At 39.9% G+C, this 23,332-nt stretch overlaps 1 protein-coding gene across 2 annotated transcripts in view; it reads right to left on the bottom strand.

Moving 5' to 3' along the window:
- MAN1A2 (mannosidase alpha class 1A member 2) overlaps positions 1-21,961 on the bottom strand; it is an 88,800-nt gene extending 66,839 nt beyond the window's left edge. Inside the window, exons 1-2 of one of the 2 annotated variants that reach the window (XM_016160877.2) lie at positions 21,040-21,116; positions 833-1,088 (exon numbers count right to left, since the gene is read on the bottom strand). In XM_016160877.2, the coding sequence (XP_016016363.1) occupies positions 833-1,088; positions 21,040-21,110 (327 nt within the window). In that variant the 5' untranslated portion in view covers positions 21,111-21,116. Of the gene's footprint in view, positions 1-832; positions 1,089-21,039 lie in introns of both variants that reach the window. The other variant, XM_016160875.2, reaches the window with a different exon arrangement.
- Positions 21,962-23,332: the final 1,371 nt, after the last annotated feature.

A 23,332-nucleotide genomic window follows, 5' to 3' on the forward strand; every position in this document is an offset into this window, starting at 1 on the left:
AACTACCTGCTAAATCTTTCGCATTCATTACTACAATACAGCCATATATATATTTGACTATTTGGACAAAACTACTGTCATATTTTACGATAAACGATGCCTTTGAAATACTGTTGGTGCTATTGCACCCTGACAAAACCTTCACAGGCAGAACAAATGCAAAGTCCGCCCAGAATCGGCAAGAGTTCTAATGAACAAGGTTCAACTGAAAAATTCACTAGATTTTTCCCTCCTCTGGTACTGTCTTATCTCCAAGTCATTCCTAGAATAAAACGAAAAACTTCTATGACTGAACAAATTTAAAGAATTCTGAGCTCAATCCTGTGCCATTCTTCAAACCACTGAGAGACTCTTTGGAAGAAATGCATTCTTAATCTGCTTTAGAGTTATGGAGTTTCATGACACATCCCTTAAAAAAGATATAACGCTAACTCTTCAGAAGCATGTTTATGAGGAGATGGATATGCACAGTATCTAGCAGAGTCCCTTATAGCCAAACGCTGAAGAAATTTCTTATTCGGTGATAAATTATAGATCTATTCTACATTATTTATAAAATGCTGAATATTAAAAGATCTGTGAACACCGGGTGAGTGATGTAAGCATCCAAACAACAGTACATCGACATTTTAAGTGTCCGATAATTATATTATGATCCATAATAAGAGAAAGATGCAGAGTTCCAGCCCTCGCTGCCAACCTAGAAACTGAACTGCAACTGTGACCTGGAAACAAACGAGAGCAAAATACGGCACCACAGACGGCGTGCGCGTGGGTCTTCAGCCAAGTCTACGCCCACGGCCACTCAGTGTCATCGATCTCGGCCTATTACCTCTTTAATTTTGTCCCTTTTCTTTCTTATGTCAGTATCTTCTGGGTCTCCGCCACTTATGCCTATTAGCTTTGGTATAGAAACTGGTGGCAGTGGCTTTTTCTCTTTCGTCTTTATATCTTGGGCCACTTTGTTTTTCTCTGTCTGAATTTCTGCTCGGATTTCTTCTCTCGACTTTTTTAATTTTTCTTTTGCTTCTTCCAGGGCCTTCTCATGGTCAGCTCGAATTTTGTTTCTCAAACGTTCCTCTTCTTCCCTGTAAGAAGAGGAGAAAAAAAAGGCTGGTTAGAATGACCCTTAAAAACTTCACTCTTTAAACACAAAACTTAACCTGCCAGCAGGCACGTGAAAAAAAAAAGTGGGGGACGGGGACGAAGGGAGACACACCTCTGAGAGACTAGATGGTAGAGAGAAAATTTAAAACAGAATTAAAATTTAAGTGTCAAGATGGACAAAAATGTAAACATAAGGTCAAGGAAAACGATAAGCAGAGAAGACGAGAGGATGGGGAATTTTTAATTTATCATACAGTACATCACATGCGTCTAAAACTTACATTTTAGAAATACCACAGATCTTACAGCACGATGGTTCCCAACTGATGTAGGCATGACTACTTAAAACTCTCCTGAGCCCTTATTAAAAATTCAGATTCCAATTCAGCAGGTCTGTCTGGCGCCCACGAATGTCTATCAGGACCTCCCTGATGACCACAGACAACATCTACCAGTTTTTCTGTCCTACTCTGCGGAAGCTCAATCTCCCTCCACCTCCACCCCAATCCACACAAATGAATACCGGAGTCCTAGTTACTATTTTCCAAAGCAGGCAAGATGACTACTCGAAGGGTAAACATCTAAGTCAATGGTCACTAGAGTCATCTTCCACATATCCCCGGTCCTTGAAAAGCATAAGCAAATGACAACAAAACTAATCATTGCTGTGGCTTAGATGTATGAGCCATTGGCTTAGTCAATTAATTAGCTTACTTAATTCTCACACCGATTTATGAAGTACCCACTATTAAACACTGTTCTCTATCTTATGAAATAGTAAAGGGCAAAGAGAAAAAATAAGTAACTTGTTCAGGGTCACAGAGCTTGTCAGTAGAGAGCCTAGGCACATATGCATTTTGACTTTTTAAACACTGTGCAAACACTGCCTTTCATGTAAGAAGTAAATTTTACTTAAGAGTTTGTCTCTTACTGTAGAGATACTAACGCGCGTCTCTCAATATCTTTTTTCCCTTATTCCTTGAATTTTTAGATAAGCACATGATCCTGCTAAACAAAAAGTCTATTTCTCAGCCTCCCTTGTTGAAACTGCCTCCAAAGAATTCATGTGAAATAAACTTCTACCTGACTGAAGCCACCGTTATTTCGTGATTTTTACAGCTCGTAAATAACCTAATCTGAACTGAGCCACTCTCCATCCTAGATGTTGTCTTTCCCTGAGGCTCTCATTAGCACTTGAGGGTTGATTTCCCAGAAATAAATTAACCAAGTGATAGATTTCCTTCTCCAATTAGAGTATTTAAATAAATCATGTTTGGAAACATTGTGAAGGACAAATACAATCCTCGATTACATAAGGATACATAAAATTACACTGAAATCTTCTTTGGCAAAGATCTGGGTGAATATATACACATTTCAACCCCTTTATATTTACTCTCTCCCTCCAGTAGAGCTTTACTCTTCACCTACAAACACGAAGTCTCACCCATCCTTAAAAAACAAACAGGTAAGTAAAACCTTCCCTTGAAACTGTCCCCACCTTCACTGGTGTCCCCCTCCCTCCCTCCCTCCCTTCCTTCCTTCCTTCCTTCCTTCCTTCATCGCGACTCTTCTTCAGATTGCTACACTTGCCGTTTCCGCTTCCCATGCACACACATCACACCTGCATCCGCCACAGTTAACTGGTGACTGCTGATCCTTCCTTTGCAGCTCCTCCTTCCTCAGACCTGCCTTTCCAACACCGTGTCGATCGCTGGCTTTACCGACATCGATGTTGTAGTCCACCCTCGCTTCCCTTCTTACTCTATATACTCTTCTTGGTTGACATCATCCAACTGTATTTTCTCAACTTGTATCAAGATACAAATGGTCAGCGTTTACCAGGTTACTAAGTGATCCAGATCCAAATTTCTAACACTGACAACTTGTTTTTGTGGTCTAAGTTTTTTTTTTATTTCTCCCTAAAACATTATCTCTAAGACTGAATGTTTGTGTTCCTAAAAATTCTTATGTTGAAACCATAACCCCGAACATGATGGTATTTGGAGATGGGGCCTTTGGGAAGTAATTAGTGTTAGATTAGGTCATAAGAGTGAGGCTCTCATGATGAGATTAATGGCCTTATAAGAGGAAGAGAGAAACATGCCTTTCTCTTTATAACCTTCCCCCATCCCCCGGCCCCACACCACCTCCTCCCACTCCACCCCAAGCACAAAGGGAAGGCCATGCAAGGATGCAGCAAGAAGGCAGCCACCAGCAAACCAGAAACTGAACCCAGCTGGACCTTGACCCTGGACTTCCTAGGCTCTAAAGCTGTGAGAAATAAATTTCTGTTATTTAAACCACTGAGCCTATGGTATTTCGGTATTCCGTTATGGCAGCCCGAGCAGACTAAGACAGTCCCCTATCCTCGGCTCCAAGCCCTGAAGTCCACAAACTAATGATGGCACGGAAGGTTTTACTTTTAATGAAGTCCAACTTATCTATTTTTTCTTTTTTTATCCTATACTTTTAATGGCATATCCAAGAAATCGCTGCCAATTATACTAATACAAAGCTTGATGGAAGCTTTTCCACCAAGTTTTTGTCTAAGAACTTCAGTTTTAGTTCTTACATTAGGTCTTTGATCCGTTTTAAGTCAATTTTTATATATGGTGTTTGGGGTAGATTTTAAATTTCAAGGGGTCTTGAAAAGGAATCGAGTCCCTTGAACTAAGGAAAGAGACCAGAAGTAAAACAAGAAAGTGAGAAATAATGCTCAAGCTATAGAGAACAGGCAGTAGAGGAAAGCAGGCCAGTGATAATGCGTAGCCCTCATTAAGACGACCCAGGTAACCTAGCGTTTCTCAAATGTTACGTTCATTTTAGGCAGGATAATTCGATTCTCTGTCGTGCAGAACCCAAGGGCACTGCAGAGTGGTCAGCATTCCTGGCCCCCATCTACTAAATGCCCATAGCACTACCCTTCCCCCTTCACTGTGACAACTCAAAAATGCCCCTAGGTTTTCAAGATCTCTCGAAGGGGAACAGTAATGGCCCCTGTTTTAAACCACTGCGCAAAAAGCACCGGAAAGGTAGAGCACAGGGAGACTATTTATATCTACGTTTCTAAATAGCACAGCACAAGCAAGAACGTCATCCCCAACTGGATGTCACTGTTATAAAACTTAAGGTTCTTTTCAGTTTACTTTACATTTCTGAAGATGATAATATGTAAGCCCCTATCTAAATTCAGGAATTCACCAGTATTTTGGTAGCAGAATCCCTTCGCTTTCTATAGTAGACAAAAAGTTCAAGGTATTTTATCTGTCCATTCTCTAAAAGCAAGGCTAGGCCCTATGACCTACACTTAGGCGATCAGATGCTCTGGCTGGAGCCATACACCTGAAGTAAGTGACATAAAGAAACAAAGACTCAATTTTAGGAATCTGTTCAGAAAGCAGAGGAATCCAGTGTCCAAAGGTGGCAGGCAAAGCCGTCCCCAGTGCTCAGTGACTAGCAGCACAGACAAGGGCACACTAGCTGCTCCTTAACCTTCTTCATGGTTCTGCATGCCTGTCTTCCTCTAAGGCCTGACTACCTTCTAAGCCTAGTTTCACAGACTTCATGTCAATTCTGAAAGCTAACGAAGAGCCTTCCAATAAATACCTACTGTAAGTGCACTACAGTTGGTTTCCACTGTCTGTATCCAAGACTCCTCTCCTACAAGTCTTTTTAATGCAAATGGAAGAAATACTCTGGGACTGTGACCTAAGCACATGCCTTTGACTCATTCCTTCTTGATTGCCAAGGTAACTCAACCAATGTAGAATGGAAAGTTCTGACCCCCCCCCCTGCCAACACCACTGAAAAATAGAGGAGTCCCACCTACATGCTTAAAACTCCATGCTACTCTGAATGTGGCACAAATGAGAGCAAGATGGAATGTAGGAAGGCAGTCGACCTGCCATAATTACTATGAATTGTTACTCGCTCATACAGAAGGTACTTTCAGGAATCTGGAAAGAGACCTGGGACCTAGCGATGCACTAACCTACACGGCCTGCTCTCCTGCCAGGTTAGTCACATGCCTGAGCTGAGAACTGCTATCACTTCCAGCACAGGCTGAGAGGGCCTGCCTCAGTCATCCCTGGAAAGAAGCCCTCCTGATCGTTTACCCAGTTCAAAACCATTTTCTGAAGGAGACTGGAAGGCTCTCCGAGAAAAGGCCCAGTACACAGGCATCCATTCTGCCTCAGGTGGGCTGCTAGCTATTCAGCTCCAATTCTGCAAAGCGGCCGCTGACTGCTCATCTAGATCTAATTAAAGTCCACACACCAAAAACAAGGAAGCTATTTAGCACCAGTGAGTAAACCAAAATCCTCAACCACAAATCCTCTCTTCTGTAATCTGCTTCATAATTCTGGGGCTTGGACTCTGCAAATTACCTCTCTGTCTTTTATCAACCAGTTTCCTATTAGGTTCAACCAACAGGGAGTACTAAAGGAAAACAGAATCTCAATCGAATTCTAATCTAGCATGGAAGTCAATTTGTCAAAAAGATATCACAATTATAAACATATATACACCAAACAACACAACCCCAAAATATACGAAGCAAGCACTGAAAGGACTGAAGGGAGAAACAGACAATTTTACAATAACAGTTGGAGACTTCAATACACCACTTTCAATAATGGCTAGAACATCTGAACAGAAGGGCCATGTGGAAAGAGAAGATTCTAACACTATAAACTCACTACACCTAACAAACACATAAAACAACCTACCCAACAATAGCAGAATCTACATTCCTCTCGAGCACACACGGAATATTTTCCAAAATAGACCCTATGTTAGGCCACAAAATAATTCTCAATAAATGTAAAAATATTAAATGATATAAAGTTTCTTCAGCGACAATGAAATGAAGTTAGAAATTGTAATGGAAAAATCAAACATGTGTAAGTTAAACAATCCACTTGTAAACACCAACAGGTCAATAAAAAAAATCATATGGCACATTAGGAAATATGAGACAAGTAAGAACAAAAATATAATATACCAAAAGTATGGGAAGAAACAAAAGCAGTGCTCAGAAAGAAATTCATAGCAGTAAATGCCTACATTTTAAAAAGATCTCAAATTAATAATGTGACTTTAAAGCTTAAGGAACTAAAAAAAAAAAAATTAAAAAAAAACTAATCCCAAAGCTAGCAGAAAGTAAAAAAACAATAAAGATTAGAGATAAACAAAATGGAGAACATAAAAACTAAAGAAGAAAATCAATAAACCCAAAAGTTAGTTCTTGGAAAAGATAGACAAATCTGACAAACTTTTAGCTCAATGACAAAGAAGAAAAAAAAAACAGAGATGATACAAATAACTAAAATCAGAAATAAAAATGGGGACATTATTACTGACATTACAGAAATAAAATAGATTAAAAGAGCATACTATGAACAATTGTACAACAAATTAGATACCTTAGATGAACTGAGCACATCCCTGGAAACACACAAACTACGAAAACTGACTCAAGAAGAAACAGAAAATCTGAATATACCTATAACCTGTTAAAAGCTTGAATCAGGAATCAGAAGCCTCCCAACAAAGAAAAGATCAGGACCAGATGGTTTCATGGTTTAATTCTACCACATCTAAAGAATTAACACCAATCCTCGAACTCGTCCACAAAACAGAAGAGGGAACACTTCTTAACTCACTCTGTGAAGCCCGTGTCACCCTGATATCAAAGCCAGACAAAGACACCACAAGTAAAGAAAACTTGAGACCAATATCCTTTATAAACAAAGATACAAATACCCTCAACCAAACACCAGCAGACTGATTCCGAAAGCATATTAAAATGATTATACACCATGAGCAAGTGCACTGCACTACATTAATAGAACAAAGAGAATAAAATACACAACATCTCTACCAATGTAAACGAAACATTTGACAAATGATAAGCATACTTCGGCAAACTAGAAATAGAAAGGAACTTCCTCGACACGATAAAAGGCATTTTTGAAAAACCCACAGCTAACATCATACTCAAAGCAAAGACTGAAAGCTCTCCCCAAAGATCGGGAATTAAACAAAGATGCTGCTTTAAGCACTACTGTTCAAGGAAATTAGAAAACAATTCCATTCCCAATAGTATACAAAATAATTAAATATCTAGGAATAAGTTTAACCAAGGAGATAAAACACTCATACACTGAAAAGCACAAAAGTGCTGGAAGATATCAGAGAAGACCTAAATAATGAAAAGATATCCCACGGTCAGGAATTAGAAAACATAAAATTGTTAAAGCGACAGTATTACCCAAAGTGATTTACAGATTCGACTTAATCCCTTTCTAAATTCCAAAGCTCTTTATGCAGAAACTGAAAAGCTGACCCTCAAACAGATAAATTGCAAGTGGCTGCAAATAGTCCAAACAATACTGAAAAGTAATAACGCTGGAACACTCACACTTTCCAATTTCGAAACTTGCTACACAACTACAGTAATCAAAACTGTGTGGTAGTGGCATTAACAATTAGAGACAAATAGAACAAAACTGAGAGTCCACATGTATAGCCAGCTGATTTTCAACAAGGATGCCAATACCACTCAAAGGTGAAAAAACAGTCTCTTCGACAAATGGTGCTAGGACAACCAGAGCCGCCTACAAAATAATAACATCGGACCACTGACGCCATACACTAAAGCTCAACATGGTTCCGCAACCTAAATATAAAAGTTAAATCATAGAAGTCTTAAGAAAACACAAGTAAATCTTCATGACCTTGGTCTGGTAATGGAGTCTTAAGTATGACATCAAAAGCATAAGCAACAAAAGAAAATTAATTGAGATTCATCAAAATTAAAAACTTTTTGCATCAAAGGACATCATCAAGAAAGTGAAAGACAACCTATAGAAAAGGAGAAAGTATTTGCAAACCATATATTTGATGAGGGTCTAGTATCTAAAAGATGTAAAGAACTCAACAACAAAAATACAAACTACTCCATTTGAAAATTGGACAAAGGACTTGGATGGACATTTATCCAAAAACAGATATATAAATGGCCAACAAGCATATGAAAAAATGTTCAACATCACTAGTCCTCAGGGAAATGAGATACTGCTTCACAGACACTAGGATGGATATAATTGTTTTTAAAGTGTTGACAGGATGTAGAGAAATTGGAACCTTCAGACGTTGCTGATAGCTCTGTAAAATGATTCAGCTGCCATGGGAAATAGTTTGGCAGTTCCTCAAAAAGTTAAACCATATAACCCAGAAAGTCCACTTCCTAGTATATACCAAAGAGGCCCGCTAACCGGTACTCAAACAAACACATTCACACACGTTCACAGCTGCACTATTCACAACAGCCAAGAGATGGAAACCACCTAAACGTCTATACCAGATGACTGCACGAACAACGGTGTGCATGCGAACGACGGGATGTTACTCAGCCGTACAGACAGAGTACTAGACAAGCCTCAAAACCGTTATGCCAGGCACGAAGGTCCTACGTTGGGGGATTCCATTTGTGTGAAGCCTTTACCACGCAGATGATAACATCTACCAGGATAGGTAAAGCTCAGAGGCAGAAAGCGGACTGCGGTTTGCCAGGGGCTGTCAGGGAGGAGGGGGCGGGGAGTAACTGTGTGATGGGAATGAGGTCTCCTTTCCGGATATAAAAATGTTTGGGAACTAGATGGAGGTGGTGGCGCCACAACATTGCGAACGTATTAAATGTCACTGAACTGTTCACTTTAAAATGGTTACTTTTATGTTATGCAAAGTTAACCTCAATTTAAAAAAATACTTACGGAAGAGCTTAGGATCAAGAAAGGCAGACACGATTTTAAAGAACAGGCGGAAGAACCCATCCCACCTGCCTCGGTTTGCGCTGCTACAACCAAGTATAGTCGGAGAGGCTGGTAAACAACGAAAACTGTTTTCTCACGGCTCTGGAGGCAGCAAGGATGGCTGGGTTTCGGTGAGAAGTCTCTTGTGGGCTGCAGACTGTCAACTTCTCACATGAAAGAAAGAATAGAGAGAGAGAGAAGGCAAGCTCTCTCGTGTCTTTTTATGTAGAGGGCGAATGCCATTCCCACTTACAGGAATGTTACCTCCCAAAGTCCCCAGCCCCTGATACCATGACACTGAGGACCAGGATTTGAACACATGAATTTTGAGGAGACACAAACATTCAGTCCACAGCTTTACCTAAAGCTACACTTATTAGTACGCTTATTATTCTAAAACAGCATCCTATGCTAACCCAATGGAAATATACAAAAAGACAGAGAACCCAGAAACAAACCCATTATACGGCAGAGATTGGCATTGCAAATCCAGGGGTAAGAACAGACTCTTCGACAGAAGAGATGGAGACAACTGCGCACCCGTATGGAAAAATACAAACTCAGTCCCAACCTCATCACACACAAAGGCAAAACCAAGTAGATTAAATCCCTGCGTATGAAAAACTAAACTTCAAAACTACCAAAATTGAAAATAAGGAGACCGTAACTTCAGGGTAGAAAAGCATTCCCTAAGCAAAATCCAAAAAGCAATACGTAAAGGAAAATACTGACAAATCCAATTACTAAACTTTAAAACTCCTGTAAAACTAGACACTGTAAACAAAGTATAAAAATAAAGCATCCACTGCAAGAAGATGTGTAATGCATCTATATAACAAAGAATTCATCCAGAGTGTATAAATAATTCCTACATATGAATAAGAAAAAGGAGAATAACCCATAAGGTAAAATGGCAAAAAATGAGTGAGCAACTCGAAGACTAAGAAACTCCAAAAACAACAAATATGTTTTAAAAAATATTCTACCTCACTAGTAATAAGAGAAATAACAACTAAAATTGGCATCAGATTGGTAGAGATTTTTTTAAATACACAATATGCTGGTGGGAGTGTAAATTGGTACAATCTACTTTAGAGGCTAATTTCGCAACAAAACTTAACTTCAGAGGCTAATTTTGCAACAAAATTCAGAGTCAATAACATACATATTTTACAACTTAACAGTTCTATTACTAAGTTTTTACCTTGGGGGAAAAAAACACAGGTGCCCAAGAACAAATGTACAAGAATGTTTTTGCAGCAAAAACATGGAATTAACCTAGATATCTATCAACAGAAGGACATACAATTTGTGATTTAATCATACAACGGAATATATAAGAAACAAAATAATTAAATCACAACCCAATATATTAACATATATAAATCATTAAAAATGTTAAGCAAAAAGAAAAACTTGAAGAATGATAAATATATAATGTTTAAGAATATGCAAAACAATATATTTATATGTAACATACTGATATTTATGTTAGAGAAGTATAAGACCATGTACTGAGACAATGTCAAACTCAGGCTAGAGGTTTATCTCAAGAAGAGTAATCCTCAGCTAACATAGAAAAATGTTAAGATTTAAAACAGCAGGTAAGGTGACATTAATATTATCTGTATGGTTGTAATTTTTAAAAAAACAAGACTGATACAGAAGACTTATAACAGATATCAAAATACACTATTATAAAACTATAAAATTAAAATAGTATGGTGCTTTGGGGAATAAGCAGATAAAATGGGGGGGTTAAAAAACTCTACGGACTGTGCTATACTATCACTTATTTAAGTATGTAATCCCCTGATGACAAACATTTGGATCATTTATAGTATGTTACAGCTACAGGGGACAGTCTTGAACATTTCTTTGTGTACTGATATGAAGGTTTCCCAAGAATAAGTTCTTAGAAGACTTGCTGAGTCAAAGAACATGCTCTTTAAATTAGTGGATATTACTAAATTGTTCTTCACAAAAATTCTACTTTAGACATACACCAATGGCAGAAGCACGAGACGAACCAGCTGCTCGGTGTTCACCACACCTAAGGCATCACTAAGCTTTTTAAGAAGAGGGAAAAAATCTAGGTCATGAAAAGGTAAATGTTTTATAATGGCATCACAGATTAACAGAAAAATAATTCGCGTTTATTATTATACATAACAGATACACACCAAAGAGATACAAACTTTGTGTCAGATGCCACCTTACTGCCAAGAAATTGAAAAGGTCATGTATGCACATAACACTTTATAAATAAACTTAGATATAACCACATATTGCTATACATAGTTTTAGTTACATAAATACATTCAATTGTGCCAGATCTCGATTTAGCACAATGATTGGCATATTTTTTCAGATGCTAAGGTCTGGTTCCTGATTGAAATAAACTGCAGGAACTTTGCACCTTACATCCACATAACACAGTCCATATGCCAGAAATGCATAAGTTAATGAAATAAATGCGTATTAGAAAAAAAAGAGGCGGAAAGATAAGGCAATAACTTATCTGAACCCTTAAGTGCATGTGCCAGAGTCTCACCTAAGAGAAAAGGAATCTCTATGACCACCAGAATCCGACTTCAAATATGCGTGTGCGTTCAGAATGATGCTAAGATCTGAATAAGATGGAAAATATTCAGTAGTCTGAGTCGAAATTAATCTTCGATGTTCTATAAATAATCCCCATATTTAGTAAAATGCTTGGTACATAACAAATACTCAAAAAGACTGCTGAATAAATGAATGTGACCAATGTTTTTTAACAGTAGCAACAACATCATTAAGGAGATGTCAAGAAATCTGCATAAGTAATAGAGGTTGATTTTATAAATATGTAAATGTCAAAATATAAAAAAACAATATGCACACTGTTCTCTGCAGTCTTCGGATAACTTCATATCTTTTCTTTAAACTATATATGCAACTTGTCCCTTGAGTTCTTGTTAAGATATGGAGAACAAAAGAAAACACTTTCAAAGGCATCACTCAATATTAAGGTTAAGAAATTACAATCCTAAAGCAAAGAAAACCTCATAGGGTCTGAGGCTTGAAGTACTCAAAGAATCTCGTTTTCCATAAATCTATCCTGAAGTCCTGCATAACGAATTAAGAGATTTAATTGTTAACTGGGCTCAAAAATGACACCTGGAGATACTTTTGTAATAGACCTATACTTCAGCCTGACACATAAAATGTTCAATAAATTTTTAAGCTTATCAGAAACGATGTATAAAACAGCATTACATTCATTTAACTTTTTAATTTGGTACAGACTTTATTATATAAAGAACTACATACAGTAGTCCCCTTTACCCACAAGGATACATCCAAGACCCCCAGTGGGTGTCTGAAACCACAGACAGTACCAGCTCCTACATATACTGTTTTTCTCTATACATACATACATACATACACACACACACACACACACACATACATACATACATACCTTTCACTTAAAGAAAGCATTTTATGGCTTCTTTTTGGTATATCTGACTTGCCAGAGTCTCCATTCTCACACTTTGGGGCCATTATTAAGTAAAATCAGAGATAGCGGAACAAAAGGCCTGCGATACTGTGACAGTCGATCTGATAACTAAGAAGGCTGCTAAGTGACTGAAGGGCAGGTAGCACACACAGCGTGGACGCGGTGGACAAGGCGATGATTCACCGCGGAGGGACAGAGCGGGATGCAGCGGGATTTCATCATGCTACTTGGAACGATGCATGATTTAATATTTATGAATGGTTTATTTCTGGAATTTTCCATTTTATATTTCCTGACCATGGCTGTCTGTGGGTAGGTGAAACTGTGGAAAGCCAAACAATGTATGACAGGGGGACTACTGAAATATTATATAAATGAGTTTGTGATTTATGAAATGATTTTTTAAATCTTCATTTGTATATATAAAAATGACACTGCGAATTCCCATTTTATTTTCACAGCATTTGTGGCCTGAACTAAATTACTGCACATTCCTCAGTTCCCTACTTCATAACATCACTCGTATTTCATATGTACGAGCTAGAAGGCACCTTTAAAGATTCAATCAATTTCCTCATTTCATAAGTAAGGCACAGAGAAGTTAATGGCTTACTGAAATACACACCAACGAGTAAGGACAACGCTGAAACTGGGGCCTCCATCTCTTAACACAGAGCCCACCGTTCTTTTAAATATGCAGTGCTTTCCTTCTGGACTACATGAAATTCCAAGACAGGTCATTGGAATGAATGCCCTTTGAAGGAGATCTGTCTTCATGGTAAATCCTAAAACCCAATCCGTAAATAAATCCCCAGCGCATTCTGCATTACAGCCATGTTCTAAAAGAAAACAGTTCCAGCAAAAATTTGATGGCGACCAAACTTTTCTGACTGGTTTTGCAGTTATGGAAAATGAAAGTAGCAAAATGATTTTCCTAGACAATAATTATGGAGAGTCAGCCCAAACTATCAGTTAAACATTTTCATAATTTTCAAACAACGGTAAATATAACATTTGCCCATTTAATCAATTAAATTATGGTTTACCATGTACCTGATTCTGAATAGATGTTTGACTTCTATAGTGCCAACTTTCCAACTTTCGGCATGATCTAAGTATTACAGTATTTATTAAAATGTATTAGTAATATATAACTTACAAATCGGATGTGAAGACTAAAGGTTATGTGAAAACACCACATTCTCTATTGTTTTCTTCCTTTTTTCCTAAAGAAGGGGAAATTCAATGTGAGGACATGCAAAATACCTTAGATACATTTATAGGAATATGTATGTATCCATTAGATAGGGTCAATACAAATTACTCCCTAATTTTTGAAATTATTTTTCATAAAGGGCTACTATTAACACCGTATTCTCACTTTAAGACATCGTTTCTCCTTCTTTTTCTATCTTCTCTCTCAATTCTTCCTTGCATTTTGTTCATATCTTCTCTTTTGGGATCTGTCACCTTGCCACTGACATCATTTATTCAATAGGTATACATTTTTACTAAGGACCAAATGTACTTCAAGCACTGTTGATATAAAGCTAAATAAAAGACAGTCATTGTCCTCCAGGAACCCACATTCTATTGGGAGAGACAGATAAGTAAGCAAATGACTATAAATATGCCATCAGAGACGACACGGGAGAAAGATAAAAGTACACAGGAAAAAAGACTATCTAGAGGCAGGAAGGGTAAGGAAATAAATCTATTTGTGGATTAGGGCAATCTCAACTGTTAAATGGATAAATTAATATTAACAAGAACCCTGTAGATCAGAGGACACTACCAGGAAATAAGATTAAATGTCTATCAAAGTAATTTCAAGCACGGTCTTAATAATAATGAGGATAAAAAATAACATCTAATCTTAAACTACATGTTCTAGAGGCTTACATAATCTACACTAAGTCTATGTTAATAATTTGGAAGAACTATTCTGAGATTGTGTTTCTGATCCTTTGATAAGAATATCCAAAAGAAATATTAATAAACATTTCATAACCCAGAACACTTTTTATAAGACCCAAGAGAAATTCTGAAAAGGCTAACAGCTTTTAAAGTAAATAAACAAAGTAATGCTTGAATAAATTTTATTTTCTTGAAACATTCACCTTCATCCAATAGATACTTTTCACCTATCAACATTCAACTTCTGGGGCACTGTATACTATATCATTTCCCAGAACTTCCGACACTTACTGACCAACATAAAAATCAGGACTTATACCTTGGTATTCTGCATTTTAACCATACCACACTAACGCTTTATTCATTCCTGAGAAGGATGAAAAACATACTGCTATATTCAGTGATTTTAGAATGCTGAACTAAAAAAAGCAAAGTCACTGTCATTTTGCTTAGAATCAAAATTGGACTTTAGAGTATACAAAAGGTCATCTGATGAGCAGCCCCAAAATAGAGCCTCTTGCAAATCACTATTAATACTTAGAAAGATGTAGAAAATGATAAAAACTCAGACTACCAAAGAAATAAGAGCCATCATGTCAGAATCTGGGAGAACTGTTCACTTTTAACCATACCTGGGGTATACAGAATCAAGCTTTATCCTCATGAAAGAAACAAACAAAAATGCCCAAACTAATGTCCTACCCTAAATGGAACTTATCTCAGAGACAAAGGGTCAATCCCAGCGAGAAAATGGAACAGAGACCTCCATGCAGGCAGAGCGCTGCTCAATATGCCTTTCCCCACAGTTTCTTCCCAGTTCTTAACCTTGTTATCTAACTAGTTCGGTTCTTATCAGAGCAACTCCTGCAGGATGGGGGAAAGAAGCCTATGGGAAGTAAGTTCACTCCAGGTGGTAAGAGACAGACAAAAGGAATCTTTGTAGCTGTCCATGCTGCCAATGGTACTGAGTTTGGGAATGACATGAAAATCTAATCCTTCACCAAAACTGAGAGGACTAAAGATTCATAGAATGGAAAAAAACAGACTCAAGCTGTAAGATCAACTCTCCAACTATAGAGGTGCAAAAGATAGTCACTCAACACATAAGTAGACAAAAAATGCAAGAAATGTTATCTACGTCACAGATTGTTGATAAACAGCAAGTATAAACAGACTTTACCTTATTCACATCTGAGTAAAGGGAAATAGCAAAAATAACCAGGAGCCAATGAGGGGAAATATATCACAAGCGAAAGGCCAGCTGACCTAGAGGATAAAATGGTTGCTGCGCCCTCCCCCAAACAGGGGCAGAAAGTGCTAACTAAGAACAGGATAGGGGGAAAGGAAGAGGGGTGATACGAAGAAAGACAGCAAGAAAATTAAAATCACGACAGTGAGATTTAACTGCTCTAGCAATAAAAAGCAAAACTGAATCGAGTGAAAAATATAAATCATTACATGAACTACTGAAAATCTCATTAAAGCACACTGCAAGCTGGACTGGTCACATTTCAAGTTCAATAGCCACATATCACTAGTGACTACTGCATTGGCCGGCGCAGGTTTAGAGCAATCATTTCTAGGACAATGTCAAACAGTTAGTCAGTAGAACTAAGACAACTTTAGTTCCTTCTAACTTCTAAGCCAATGTTCTTTCTGTTTGAGGAAACTATCCAGACTAACTATCAAGACATACCATTCAGACTAACGAAATCCTGACTGAAGGATGAAACTTACTGGCAATTCAAATAAGTATTAAAAACAAAAACAAAAAAAAACCCCACGAAACCCATTTACACAATGCCATTATATAAAATAAATGTCATTTTCAAAAAAGTGAAAGAAATTAATAAGTAAAATTTTAATTAGGTCTATGGTATACACAAATTATAAACATGACGTTTCATGTATATGAGCATATATGCATAACATTCACATGTATTATAACAAATACCTGTTTTGGTTACTTTAAAAATCACAGATGGAGACAAAGAAGCAACCAACATTGAATATGAGAATATATTTGCAAACAACGCCTCCGATAAGGTCCTAAAGTCCTAAATATACAAAGAACTCCTGCAACTCAATAATAAAAAAACAAACAATACAGTTCAAAAATGGGCAGAGGACCTAAACAGACAATTCTCCCAAGAAGACACACAAATGGCTGACATACAAAGATGCTCTACTTCACTAGCTATTAGGGAAACTGAAATCAAAACCATAATGAGATATCGTCTCACACTTGTTAGAATGGCTGTATCAACAGGTCAAGGAATAACAAGTACTTCAGATACTGCTGGTGGGGATATAAACGGGTACAGCCACTGTGGAAAACAGTATGGAGGTTCCTCAATAAGCTAAGAACAGAATTACCATGTGACGCAGCAATCCCTCTTCTGGGTATCACCCCAAAAATTTGAAAATATTTAACCACAAAAATATATGCACCCGATGTCCACTGTAGCATTATTCACAGTGGCCAAGACATGGGGACATCTAAAGTGTCGTTCGATAGATGACTGGAGAAGGAAGCTGTGGTACATACATACAACAGAATGTTGCTCAGCCATGAGATGACATACTGCTGTTTGCAACGACACTGATGGATCTCAAGATTATCATGCTGAGCAAAATAAGTCAGACAGAAAAAGTTGAAAACCATACGATCTCACTTATATGTGGGATATAAATCTGAAAGCAAAAAACGGACAAGACAGAGACTCGTGAACACAGAGCACAGTTTAGTGGTTACCAGAGGGGGCGGGAAAGAGGGAGGTAGATAAGGGTAAATAGATGGTGACAAAGAAATTTAACTTTGGCTGGTGAACACACGATGCAATAAACAGACAGCATGTTACAGAATTGTACACGTGAAATCTACATAATTTTAGTAACCAACGTCGCCCCAATACATTTAATTTAAAAAATCACAGATGTTAAAAATGACTCTCATCGACATCAAAATACACACTTTATCATCGTCTGGAAGGTATATATTGTTTGAAAACTCTGAATTATTTATGAGCCAGTTAATAGAAAGGAACGTATGTTTTCTCATGAAAATACTTAATCTTAATTTCATATAATAAAAATTACATAAATTTAAATATTAATTAAACATAGTATGTATTTCTCAGTAATCCATAGTCATGTCACCCAGAAACTGGGAGGTAACCTGGGCTTCCTTCTCCTTCTACCTGAGCCCCCATATTCAATCAACCACCAATTTCTGTGAAACTTAACAGTTTAACATCTCTTAACCACATTTCCTCACCAAGTTTCCTCCTTGTCCACTATCACCACTGTGTCTAAGCCAACATCCTCTGTGACCTAGAACGTCCTAACTTATTTCACTGCATTTCCTCCTGCTTCTCTCTCCGGTCTAGCGTTTACACTGCAACCAAAGTGATTATCGTTTTTTATGATGATTACATCATTCATCCTTGCTTCAATGAAAACTGTTCAATGACTTCCCATAAGACTTAGAACAAAAACCAAAATACTTAACTACAAACTCTCCAGGATCCTGCCTAGAGATTCCCCACGCAACACCAGCTTCAATATTGATTCAGTAGATTTACTTATCTGGCAATTTGACCGACTGGCATGAAATGAAGAGCACGTGCCCCTCTAGAGGGAGTAGCTGCTGCCCAAACCCAGCTGAGCACTGCCATCCGAAAATAAAGGTAAAGGTATTGCCATATCCTCTACTTGTTCAAGAGAAATCAGAAGTTCAGACTTTTATGTGAAACTCCTGATATGTGAATGCTGGCAACTAATTCAAATCTTTTTAATGACAATAAGGAGGCGACTCTGCCCTCTTCACCTAGCCCCACAGTGCAATCTCTACACCAGCCATATGGAAGGTTATCACCCCGTTATGATAGCATTGAGAACAACTTTGTAACACTCATCTCGTCTCAAAAATAAATTTATTTATTTAATGCCCATCAACCTCCTGGATGGGAAGCTTCATAAAAGCAGGGTTTAACATAGGGTAGACATGTAACATTCATTGCTTGCTAATCAGTTTGGTTATAAAATGTTCTTTAGACAATAAGCTTCTGGTGTACTTTTTAAATATTAATTAATCTGTACCCAGCTTTTCAGAAACATGTATAGTATTTAAAAGTAAGCAGACTCAGAATTAAGATTCAATTAAAATAACTGATCATTAATAATGGCTACTATTTATTGAACATTTACTAAATGTTAGGAACTGTGTTGAGCATTTTGCATGTATTATCTCATTCAATTTAACGATCTATAAAAGTAGATGCCATTGACATCCAGAGGAAGCGTCTCTAGATCACGCATCTAATCAGTGACGAACTCCAGAGTCTGTGTAGCTGTTATAATAAATTAGTTCATAATAAAGGAAAAACAATTCAACAAGTATCTCTTAAATATTCTGAATAAAAAATAATGACCATGGCTTATTTTCCATTACTTACCCGTTAAAGGTCTCATCCCTCGACCCTGCACCCTTCTCCACATACACAAAGTTAAGATCAATTATCAGTTTGTATTTTCCAAATTAAGAAACGTTTTTTTGACCCACACTCAAAATAGCTATGATCTTAGTACCAATTAAGTCTGTCAAAATGCTACCTTTTGGCAATTTTTAAATAAGTTAATGTTTATCCATTAGTTTAATGTTTTACAGCTCACGTTTTAAACTTACTATTTGAATGATCTCTAATTTGAAACATATTTCATTGCTCAAATTAGAAGACTATTTTCACTATAAACTGTGTTTTCAGATATGGTAGGCTACAACTGACCACCTACTAAGCAAATATAAAAGTAAACTAATAAAAACCAAGAATATGCATAGAGATAATACAGGGATCCCTTGTTACTTGAACGCCCACTCTTTTGACTCTTGCTTTCCAACACTCAGAACCCAGATTTGAATTCTCACATACAACACTTGCTACCCAGACTCTCACTATCCAAAACCCAGGATTTAGCTCACTTACCATCATCCCTTGCTATCAGAACTAAATAACCAGTATCTCATCCCAAGCTCAGGAACCCACAGTGTTAGACAGCAACACACAAGCACATGTAGTCACAGACTATATAAATTTAAGAATCTTTGTTTAAAAGATTTAAGTAGGCTTTTAAAAATGTAAATAAAATGTACCTATTTGTATTTTCATTCGAATTTAAATTTGTAGTTCCACTTAATTAAGAATTTTTCTATGTGAATGCTTTTAAACTAGAATGTTGTCTATATATTTTTTAACCTTTACACCACTCTTAAAATATAAAGGAAACTGTTTAGTACATGACAGAGTTAAATAATGTTAACACATTGCTGTCAGAGGTCAGAGACCAGTCTTAACACCTTGTTAAAAAAAAAATATATCATAGCTTATATAACTACTATAGAAAATAGATTTTCAAGGAAAACGGTATTTTCAGTGTTAATTTTTCAGCAACTCATTTCACAGATCACATCAGATTTTTCTTGAAGTCACAAAGAGCAAAAGGCAAAATAAACAAATACAGAATACAGAAGTTGAAAATGATGACAAAAACTCCAAATTGATTTAGTTAAAGAAGAATGGCAAGAAACAATTTCGGAAGTAGCTATTCCATAAGGTTCAGCCAAAAGTCAAAGAACCAGCAAGCAAATAATAAATTAACCAAATTGAGAAAAAGGAAAAACCGGCTCTCGTTACACTTGTGCATTTTTCCAAGTATTTAACTTAGGCTCACATTTGAATTTAAGCTTTTTCAAAAACCTGTGCATGATAAAAAGTTAAAACCAATGTCAGTTGAAAACAGACATTGACAAGCATATGACTTTTTACCACATACTCGGAAATTATTTTAAGAAATAGAGAAAAAAGGGAAAAGATTTAGCAGGTAAAAAAAGAAAATGTAGGTTTGAGAAAAGTAAACTACTTTTCAAACTCTTCTTTTGACACAAATTACATAAACGATTTAAAGGGATTTTAACTAGGGCCTTCATTTTATCCCAGTTGGGCCAAACTCTCCCAAGAGCTCACTTCGGATCTGGTGATTTGAAAGGACGTGAACCCATTAATCGACCATATTCAAATAGTTACTTGACATCCTCCATCTCTCATATTAAAAAAAAAAAAAAAAAAGTGGGAGGAGAGCAAAATTAAATTTAAAAATATAACCAAATCTCGTCTACAGGACTCACAATGTGAAATAACTTGAGTCAATGACAGCTTTAACTGGTTCCATACAGAGCACCGAAACGCATCCCCTGAACACAACGAGGTTATTTTTGCCTGTTAAGAAATGACAGGTATATTCTGCCCATGTTTGTCTTCCTAAAAAGCTAAGGTTCACTACCAAGCTTTAACTACAGAGAATGAGAGCCCTTCCGGAGAGAACAAACTCATAGCAGCTGTCAGGATCCAATATATCTGTTTCACTGGGTGGCACAATGACTGGATACACCACATTCTTAATGAAGGAAGACGCGGCATATGGCACTTATTTCTTTAGGTTATTTCTGGGCACAAAGGTTTCTCCTATATAAAAGGAAGAAGGTGGACTTTAGATGGGGCTCTAGGAGCCCTTCCTATCTACAATTCTATTCAACCAGTCGGGAAAGAGCAACACAATTCTCACAATTCATACAAAATTACATTTTGCTGCGGGGGGGAAAAAAAAAAAAAAAGACAGATGTGATGCAATAAACCATACCTTGCTCTGCCAAATGTTAATACCAGAACTTCTGAAATAAACAAACCTGTGTCTGTGTTCATCGGGTCCATGAATCAGGAAGACTCCAGGGTTTTTAGCCCCTTTGCCGGTGTCTACATGAGGAATTAACACATCTTCCAAACCCAGATCAAAGCGTTTGTGTTTTGAAGAGTCTGGAAGGAAAAAGAATGCCCCAAAACACAGGGTGATGAAGGCACTTAGAATGAGGAGGAGGATAAACTTCTCAGAAAGTCTCAAGGTAGCCCTGTGATGTGGGAAGGAAGGCGGCCCCAAGTTCAGAGGTGGTATCCTTCGTCCAGACAGGGGCAGCAGGGCCGGGGTAGTCATTGTTTACGCTCTTGGACACAGTATTTCACAAAGTTCTCATCTTATGTCAGATGTGCAATACATTGAACAGTCTTCAAAATCTCGGCAAAACCGGGGCGATTCTATTTTTCAATCCTCTTAAAGGCTTGTTGTGCTTTTTAATAGGGCACCTCTTTCACGCTTGTCCAATTACATTCAGAAACGTGTGTGGCCCTCCAAACGATCGCTAGCGTGTGTCCGGCGATTTTTTCCTTGCCTCGGGTTATCACCAGACTCCTCTTCATTCCTAAGGGTGGACCGGGAAGGCAGCGCTGCAGAGCGGATGCAAGGTGGGGTCTTCCATTCCCGCCCCTCAGCGGGATGCTCCGGCGAGGACTCCCGCCCCTAAAGGGAGCCGGCCCAGGTCCGCGGAGTCGCGGGGGGTTCACTTCGCCTCCTCCGACGCTTCGATTCCAGAGCCCCTCGGCCCGGGCGCTGGGAAAACAAGGGTCTCCTCGGAAGTCGGCCAAGGCGGGCGAAGCCGCGGCAGCGGCGCTGGACCCAGCGGCCGACGGTGTCGGGCGCCGGCGCCTCCCGACGCGGCCCCCCCGGCGCCGGGCGAGCTCGGACGCTGCCCACCCGACGGCCGGCACGAAGGGCATCCGCGTCCCCAGCCCCCGCGCCCTCCCGGCCGCCGCCGCCGCCACCGCACGGCTCCGTCAGGGAGCGGAACTTCCTCCCGGGCGGCCACTGAGCGGCCCCGGCGTGTGCGGGGGGAGGGAGCGCGGGGCCGCCCCCCGGCTCCTCCTCCTCCCCGCCGCGGCCGGCGCAGTCAGCCCCGGCGCCGGGCCCCCGAGCGAGGCCGCCGCCGCCCGCGCCGCGCCGGGTCGCGGGCACCGAGCGCCCGCGGCCCCGCGCCGTGCACAGACCCGAGAGCCCGGGGCCGGCGCCTGCTCATTCCTCGCCGGGCGCTGGCGAGGGCGGCCTGGCCGCCGAGGTGGCGGGGCTGGGGGCCGCCGCCTCCGGTCGCCCTGGCCGCGGCTGCGGGAGAGGCGGCGCGTCCACGCGGTGCGGGGCTGCGGCCCGGTCCTCGTCCCCGCCTCCCGGGGCCCGCAGAGCGCAGCGCAGCGCGGCCGCCACCCGTTGGCGCTCGCCGGAGGGGGAGCCGGGCGGCGGGGGGCGGGGGCGGCGGCCGGGACTCTCGAGTGGGCGTCCCCGGGCGGCGGAGTGCGAGTGCGCGCGCACGCTCCCGGCCCCGCCGCCGCCGCCGCCCCGCCCCCCGGCCCGCGCCGGCCTCGCGCCGCGGCGCCCCCGGAAGCGCGTGTCGCCGCCGGCCGGGCGCGCGGGGGGACGGGGTCGCCCGTCCGCGCTTCGGGGGCAAGTTCGCCGGTGCCGGGCGCCCCGGCCTCGTGCGTTCGGGAGCCGCACCGGCGTTTGGGCGAGACGGAGGAGGCCTCGGGTCGCGGAGGTTGCACTGCACTTACGGGGCTGGCATTAAGGGGCTCTGACGGGCTGAGGCTAACCTTCAATCTAGCTTTGCGGACGCCTTGTCTTCGATACAGACTTGTCCCTAGGGCGCAACGGCAGGGTCTCAAACTTCCTCCATGTCACCCGAGTGCACGTAGTTGGGCGCCCGATTCATCAATTCTGAGCGGTAACCATGTGCCAGGCTCTGTGTTAAAGATAAAATGGCGACCTTGCCCTTTCCATTAGGTTCCCCCTCTGAGCAGTCTGACTGACGGTGGCCTGTGTGACAGCAGCCTCCTCCTGGTCCAGTGCCATCCCCTTCACACTCCTCGCCACTGCCCTCCCATAAAAGAGATGCTAACTGTGACCGAGGAGGTGCTAAAACCCCGAAAGACATCAGTATTGTATAAATTCAGGCTTAAAAGCAATCCGAGTGCATTCTGTTATCCACAGTATTGAGAAGAACCATGTTGTGATTAAATCCAAAAATTCCTTTCTAATACATATATATTCTCGCTTC

This window comes from Rousettus aegyptiacus, unplaced genomic scaffold (genome assembly GCF_014176215.1).
Source record: "Rousettus aegyptiacus isolate mRouAeg1 unplaced genomic scaffold, mRouAeg1.p scaffold_m13_p_17, whole genome shotgun sequence".
Taxonomy (NCBI): domain Eukaryota; kingdom Metazoa; phylum Chordata; class Mammalia; order Chiroptera; family Pteropodidae; genus Rousettus; species Rousettus aegyptiacus.